Source organism: Microcebus murinus, chromosome 24, assembly GCF_040939455.1.
Source record: "Microcebus murinus isolate Inina chromosome 24, M.murinus_Inina_mat1.0, whole genome shotgun sequence".
NCBI lineage: Eukaryota > Metazoa > Chordata > Mammalia > Primates > Cheirogaleidae > Microcebus > Microcebus murinus.
Window position 1 is genome coordinate 5,024,158 of NC_134127.1, and position 8,128 is coordinate 5,032,285.

The 8,128-nt window shown below is 48.9% G+C and overlaps 1 protein-coding gene across 2 annotated transcripts in view; it reads left to right on the forward strand.

The window, feature by feature from the left end:
* Window positions 1-7,084, forward strand: part of LOC142864132 (uncharacterized) — a 65,671-nt gene extending 58,587 nt beyond the window's left edge. For both annotated transcript variants that reach the window (XR_012914709.1, XM_075997294.1), the window contains one exon: window positions 6,215-7,084. Coding sequence is in view for 1 of the 2 variants with exons in the window: in XM_075997294.1 (XP_075853409.1) it covers window positions 6,215-6,479 (265 nt within the window). In the remaining variant the exon portion in view is untranslated. The remainder of the gene's footprint in view (window positions 1-6,214) is intronic.
* The last annotated feature ends 1,044 nt before the right edge of the window (window positions 7,085-8,128 follow it).

Below are 8,128 nucleotides of genomic sequence, written 5' to 3' on the forward strand. Positions count from 1 at the left end.
AGGCCGGAATCCGGGGAGGTGCAGTAGCCTTGGCTTTGGTGGCACCTGTTTCCAGACCAGGGACTGCATTTAGGAAAGTTACCAAGTGCTAAGGGGACACGAGGTGTCTCCCACCGCCACACTGAATTAGGACGGTGAGCAGCCACCGTGCACTCTGCCTGCCTGGGGGGAGGTAGGGAGATTCTCTTTGATGATCGGGTCCCAAAGTGAAGCTTCTGGTTGAAGCTTGTCGCTGGTGTGGCCAGCGGGTCCCTCTTTCTCTCACTGCATGACACTAGATCTCCCAGTACGGGGACGTGGGACGTGGAGGAAGGCAGCCAGGCGAGGCCTGCCTGTGGACGGCTTTGGAAAGAGCTTGGTGTCTGTGTTGATGACGCTGGAGAGAGAATGGCCTCATTGGATTTCTGGAAGCAAATCCTAATATCTTGTTGGGGCGGGGTGAGAGTGGAAGTGAGAAGCATAATTCAGACGAAGAGAGCAGGAAAAAGGGAAGGGAATGGGCCTACTGATTATGGTGCGATTTGAGGTAGAGAAAGTCTGGCCCAGGACAAGGGAAACACTGTAAATTAGCAGAGTTAAGAGCCTTTTGGAAGTCAGGGCTTTTATTCGCCTGCAATGAATAGGCCTGGGTTCCACCATCCTCGATGAATCATGCCCTGTCTGTCCTTGAAGCCTTTTGGAGGAAAAGCTCTAGAACTACATCTCTGTAAGTGTGTCCAGACTTCACGGCTTTTAAAACTTCATTCTACAGATAAGGAAATCAAACCCCTTAGCTATAGAGTGGGCAGCCAGCGGGAAACCCCATTCAGAGTGGTGCTTCTTAAACCTGTTCACTCAAGTCAGGGCTGAGAGGGGTGGACCCCCCAGTCCCCAGGGAGGCCATGGCCTGAGACATCTCAGAGCAGGTGCTAAATGTCTGAAGTTTAGTGTTTGATGTTAAAAAATCCACCCAGGTTTTATATGCTCTATCATAGCACCTCTGTGTTTGAATATAAAACAACGCTTTAATTTATCATCATGAAAAACACAGAGGGACGTGTATGTTTCTTAGCTCTCTCAATTTAAGGGACAAACACCTTTGCACTGAGTGGACTCTGGAACATGACGATAGAAGGGCACAGGTGGCCTACGCCGTCAGTGCCAGGTCTTTTTGAGAACTGATAAAAACGGTGACAGTTTTTCACTAATTTCTGAGTCAGATCAGAGTGGTAGCTAGTGACAGCTGTCCTGAAAACTCTCTGTCTTGCTGCGACTTCCAGGGGGGGCCCACACTCACATGCGCCAGCTCCCAGACGTAGATCCTCGGGTCTGCCCGTCGGGGTGGTTTGGTCTCACCTGTGCCCAGCAAACTGCCCTGTGTTCACCCTGGGACCCATCTGGGTGACTCCAGCCCACACCTGTGTCACCTGCAGCACTCAGGCACACCACTTGGCCGCCCCGCCCAGGCTTTTTCAGTGGCAAATCCCGTCTTCCAAGGGAAAGAATGGTGACGAGTTTCCTGCCGCGGCCAATCTCAGCCCGCGGCGATCCTTGCAGTCTACTTCTTCATGGTGTTCTTTGGGAGATGTTTCCAAGGACTCAGGATCAGGATGCATGGGCAAGTTCCAACACGCTGTTGGTGGTTGTGCTCTTCCTGTCCTGGAGATGCCTCACGGGAAGGGGGTTGTCAACGGTCCAGGGCTGAAATGGCGTTAGGGTTGTCTTCTCGCTCCTTCCATGATTTAAGGAGCCAGGTTTAAGAATGGGATGATGTGAGCCCATTGCTGCTGGGGCTTGGGATGGGATTCTGCCCTCCCCTTTGCCCGGTTCCTCAATTCCAGTTCTGTTTCCATTTAATATGTCTCTTCCTACCTCTGTTGTTTCCCCGAGTCTGAGGTTTCAGTCTCATGTCCCTGGACAGGGTAGTGTGGGCAAACAGGGGTGGCACACCCACAGCAGGTGGCGTGTTCTGCTGGCCGCTGCCGTGGGCGCTCCGTGCTCCCTCCAGGCTGGGTTTCCATGTTGGGTGACCTTGCCCAGCTCTGAGAAAGGCAGTGGCAGCCGTTATTGTTCCGTTATTATTGTCCCATTATTAATGCCTCTAAACTTGAGCAGCTGCTGTTGAGGCTGGGAGACGGGAGGAGAAGAGAGAAGAAAACCCAAGGTGTTCTTTGCCCTGCCAGTCCCCTGGTAAGAGGAAATAGGTGGCAATGGCTCTGGAAATGCAGGCCAGCTGTGTCTTCGAAATCCAGCACATCAGCACACAGTGGGGGCTTCTTCCTCTTCCTTTTTTTCTTCATCTTATTCTTTTCCAATAGAAAACTCATTGCCAGCAAGCTGGTATTAACTGAACAGCACCTAAGTGGACACATAGGACCTACATTAATTGGGTACTGGGCGGGTGGAAGGGGGGAGGGGGCGGGTATGTGCACACATAAGGAGTGAGATGTGCACCGTCTGGGGGATGGTCACGCTTGAAGCTCAGACTTGTGTGGGGTGTGGGGGCAAGGGCATTATCTGAAACCTTAAAATTTGTGCCTCCATAATATGCTGAAATAAAAAAAAAAAAGAAAACTCGTTGCACAGAGCAGCGAAGAGCTGACGAGTAACTGAGCTGTACTTGGGGAATGGATCTGAAGAGCCTTTTAATAGAAGAAAATCATCATTATTTCCCAAGAGTTCATATTCCCATAACATTTTTATTAGCAGCCTCTCTTCTAAATAAAGTTCAGCGGATTGATTTGGGTAGGGTGTTCTCGTTTTAAATATTCCTTTAAATTATGACCGCGGAGAGAGTCTCATCATCACCATTGTTATTACTGTGATCAGCAGCTCCGTAGTGATATTTATGCAGCACTTAGGAAGCTCTCGAAACGCTTCAGGTGTATTACTTCATCTGTCCTCGTTGCATCCTTGTAAGGAAGGGAGGGGACCCTGGGTAGAGACCTCTCCTCTCTGTGCGTCTGGAAGTGGAACCCCCTCTGGGGTGTGGCTGGGAGGAAGCCCAATGTCACACTCTTCTACACGCCCCTCTGCCTCAACCTAGAGCAGAGGGACATTGCTCCAGGAATAATTTTCAGGCACTGGAGGCTAGAAACCTCAGAGGACTTGGCTCAGGGTGGAACAAGTGGGGCACCTGCCACTGGGTGGGGGCTGTGGAACAGGTGCATGACCCTTGTGAATCGCTCTGCCGTCTTACCTTGGGCCCAAGAGGCCAAAATCCCTAAACGAGAGTGGCACCATGGGACAGTGGAGAAAGATGCTGGCATAGGAACCAGGAGATCTGAGTTCAAATCCTGGTTCTGGAACTTACTAGCTTTGCTTCTTGGGCCTGTCCCTGAACATTTCTGAGGCTTCATTTCCTCCTTTATAAAAGAAAGGGTATCGATGTCTCCTTTCTGGGTATTCGTGAAGACTAAATATGGTGATCCGTATAGCTAGGACTCGCACAATGGACAGGACACAGCCGTGTAACAGGTGTTGGTTCTATTTCTTTCTTTTTTTAATTTTAGAATATTATGGGGGTACAAGTGTTAAGGTTACATATATCGCCCATGCCCCCCTCCCCCCTCGAGTAAGAGCTTCAAGCGTGTCCATCCCCCATGGTTCCATTTCTTTATTTAATGTCTCTCTCCTGGCAAAGACTAGAGTGTCCAGTATGATTTTCGAACAGAATATTTGGATAAGGTTAGGCTGTCATTTGTATCAGTGTCTTGCCAGACATCATGTATTTCCTTACCTGTACCATATTGAGTAAAAGCTAGTGACCAGCAATTAGTATACTGCGAAGTTGGTGGTGGAAATAATGCCAGCCCGGAGAGGAGGCAGCCCGAACTATGTCCCTTTCTCTGCCACTAACAGGCCCCTGCCTTCCTCTTCCTCACCTCCCTCCCTGCCTGCTGGCTTGTTGGCCTTGGGGAGGAAGGGGGACTCCTGGGCGTGGAATGATGGCTTGGGCAGCCCGAGGGCAGCAGGTGTAGCTGTGCACGAAAACCCAGCTGCTCTGATTCCTCGGGGCTTGGGGAGGGTGCTGAGGGGCTGGGTGCTCTGCGGGCTGCATCTCCAGACCAGCACCGCCTTGGGAAAGTGAGTCGTTGGCTACTTTGCTAATCCCTGCTGGTTGCTCTTTGCAGCGGAGCCCGCACGCTTCGCAGAGTGGTAGGGTCTTCCCAGAAACCAAATGTCCTTGAAGGTGCCCTCAGCCGGGGGGCCGTCCAAGGCTGGTCTGCTTCTGCAGCAGCGCGAGAAGCAGAAGGAGACCTAGAAGATGAATGTTCGGGACGTTCTCTCACTCAGGCTACCCTGCACGTAGACCCATCAGGGAGAATGCAAAACACAAAGAAGACTTTCCTTTGCACAATTCACCCCATACCTTACTTTCTTTCCTAGTTTTGTAAAACAAAACCAAACAAAGCCTAGGTGCTTTTTGCTTTAACTCAGTTGAGTGCTCACAAGGGCAACTCACCGGGCGGGCTGCTGCGAGGCTGCCACTCCTCTCCCAGGTGCACGGTCTGGCTAGGTGGGCAGACATGGTTACCTGGGACAACGAGGCAGGTGGTCAGGAGTGCTTTCAGGGAGTCCCTAAATATTATGGGGGAATAACTCCAACTGGGAACGAGAGATTTTTGTCAGATCTTTTCTTAGAAGATACCTAGGTCTTGATGTAGCCCTTAAATGGTTGGTAGGGTTGTGATCAAAACACATTAGAGGGTGGGGAAGGGCATTTGAGATGGAGGGAATGGTTCAAGGGAAGATAGCGAGCTGGGAGAGATCTCTTTACTCAAATTGCGGTCGGTCCTTGTTAACACGCACATACACACGCGTACACACACACACACACATGCACATGCGCACATGCACAGGGAGAAACAGCAAAACCAGCCTCCCACAAGCACCTGGAGGGGCAGGAGGGAATTGCTCTTGGTGCTCACTCTTCCAAAGGGTGCAGCGCCTCTTAGAATTTTCTGGGGTCTTAATTTGGATTATTTCCTACTTTATCCAGACCAGGAGCACACAGAGAGTCTGGAATGCACCTTCAATTCAGCTAGAAAAATCACAAGAATTGAAAAAGAAGTGCTCAGCTGGAGTATGAGTGGAAACTTTAAATGTGAATGTCATTTTAAAATCAAGTTTGATGCTCTTCCTCCTTAGGAGGTAATGTGCTTTGAAGTGGAGCTGGAAGGAAGTGACTTTGTCGTTGACTGCACGCATGCCAGGCATCACTGATGGAACCCTGCACGCCTTCCCCCTGAGCTGGGGCTCCCCTCACAGTGCCCCCTGGGGTGCTGGGCCATCCCTGCCATGCAGCCAGTTGTATTACACCAGATAAATTCTATTTGCCATCTTCTGTTTGAAGTCTTAAAACTTTACTACTATCTTAAATACTAAGTAGCGTTTTTATGAAATCCAAAGATTGAAAGCAGAGAGAAATTTTATAGCATGTACTGAGCTGTAAGCGTCCCCACATATAAAGGGAAGTTGCTGATGGGATGGTGAGACCAGGGTAAAGATATTCCCATTCTTTTTTCCCCAAACTCCTTGTGATTTAATGGTGTAAATGTTAGGTTCAAAGACACAGAAAATATGTGAGAAAAATGTAAAAAAACATACATAGAAAAATGACCATTGGCTTAGCTCAATAGTTCTCAACTCGGATGTACATCTGAATCTCTTCCTTGCTTATAATGCAGATTCTGGGCCTCATTTTAGATTAAGTCAGAATTTCTGGTCTTAGAGCCCAGAAATCAGCATGTTTACCAAACACTCCTAGTACTTCTTCGGCCCTGTACCTGAGACCAGCCCATGAACCGGTGTTTGGAAGCCAGAGACTTAAAAGATAGGAATGGTTTGGCCCTTGTCTGTGTCTTTGGATGGTTGGCAAACAATACCATATTCATTGCCCATGGCCGAGCTACCATAATATTGCAGGTACTAAGTAAACTGCAGTTGTTTGGAAATTGGAAATGAAGTTGCAGTTTCCAAAGGGATTGGGCAATTGGGTGAGTATGAGTCATGCTTGTGTAGACCAGTCTTCAGGAGGGATCTGAATTATCAGGCATTCATATCATCATCGGGGCTTGGTTTTAAGAGGAACTAAGAGAGAGAGGAGAGCAGTTTATGTTGACCAAGAAGACAAATTTTCCTGAAATTTCTGGTTGTCCTTGTTCATTTTGTGCTGCTTAGAGAAAACCTGAGGCTGGGTCATTAATAAAGAATAGAAATTTATTTCTCACAGCTCTGGAGGCTGGGACGTCCAAGATCACGCCACTGGCATCTGGTGTCTGGTGAGGACCTTCCTGCTGTTCCCTCATGTGGTCGATGGCAGAGGGCAAGCAGGGACGAACGCGCACTCACTTGCAGGACAGAGAGTGAAAGAGAGCAAGTCCACTTCTGCAAGCCCTTTTCAACAGTGGCGTCAATCCATTACTGAAGGTGGAGTCTTCATGATCAAAACACTTCTCATTAGGCCCCACCTCCCAACCTATTGCATTGGGGATTAAATTTTAACATGAGTTTGGTTGGGGACAAAAACATTCAAACCATAGCACTGTTTATATGGTCAATGTTTGACTTTCTGAAAGTTAGAGTCATGGTAATAAATGCCATATATCACGCATCTATTCTGTATTGGGCATTTCGCTAGGACTATACGCACATTGTCTAATACAGTCCTTAAAATAATCTTATGAATAAATGATCATCGTTTCCAGAAGAGGAAACTTGGGCTCAGAAAACTTAAAGAACTTTCCTTGAGTGACATAGGATATGGATGTGAGTCTTGAAACCCAGGCTGTCTGACTCCAAAGTCTTTGTTCTTATTTACAACACTCCAGCTTCTGTTTCCCAGGAATATTCTGTTTTGTTAGATTGCTGGAACCCAAACCGAGTGCCATCACGAGAGCTGCAAACTTCAAGTCGGAACTGAGAAGGACTCTTCATAACTGCAGGAGTGGTGAGCCTGTTATTTTCTGGTGTTCTCATTGGCTTGGTGGAAACTGTAAAGTTAAGCACTGAGCCTGTTATTTGTCTACTTTTGTATGAATAAAGTTTTCAAACCTCTATTAGGATTGATCTGGGGCCCCAAGTTCATATTTTTAAGATGTTAAAGGGCTCTTCTTTACCACTGTTATTAAAAAAAAAAAAAACCCACCAAAACGATGGGTGTGGTCCTTACACATGTGGGTTGCCATGGAGCAGCCTGGATGCTCTTCTGGGAAGTGCCCGGGGAGAAGGACCTGCCTGGCACCCAGTGGACCTAGAGATTGTCACCGCGTGGAAGAGCACTCATCAGTGGTTGGGAGGTTGGTCTCTAGGTCGCTCTGCCACCGAGTGACTCTGTTACCCTGAGCAAGTCCTCCTACCACTCTGACCCTCAGTCTCCATGCAAATGTGTCAGACTAGGAGCCATAAAGTTCTCTTCTTGATCTAACATGCCATCCCTCTGGAGAAGACGTCCACCACGCAGCTGACGAAGGGACTGATGGGGCCTTGCCATCGGTACTTTGTCAATGTCCTCACCAGGTCAGGAAAGTCGGAGGGCGGGCAGCTCAGACCAGTGTCCTGTGGCACCTGCCATCCCCCTGACCTCCCACCTGCCTGCCTCTTTTCTGGGCCTGAAGTTGTTACAGTCTTTTCTCCTTGGGAGATAGTCATGGTGGCTTCTTGCCCTATATTCTTTGATATTTCTTGTTGGGGTGGATTAACGTCCCAGATCTTCTAGCAAAAATGTAAACAGCCCCCCCACCCCCCCCCACGCATAGCTTATTGCTCTTGGAAATGCTGGTCACCCTTCATACCCTCCGCCCTCCCGCGGGCCAGCACTGCCTGCACTGCTGGCTTCTCCGGTGACACTGTGACTGCGTGACTCACAGGCACTTGGAGCCGAAGAGACCTTATCGAGCATCTGGTTCAACTCCTTCACTTCACCGATGAGATAGAGGCCCCAAGAGGGAGAATGACTCAACTCAAAGACACCCAGCCAGTTAGTGAGGCAATTGATAACCCTGTTTTCAAATGCATATCGTGGGGATGATGATAAAACCTACCCTGCAGGGTTAGAGTGAAGGGACTTACATGAGCACGAAGCTCTCGGCACAAAGGACCATTAGGTACAAGTTGCTTCCGCCCTCCCTGGAGCTCGGATCTGCTT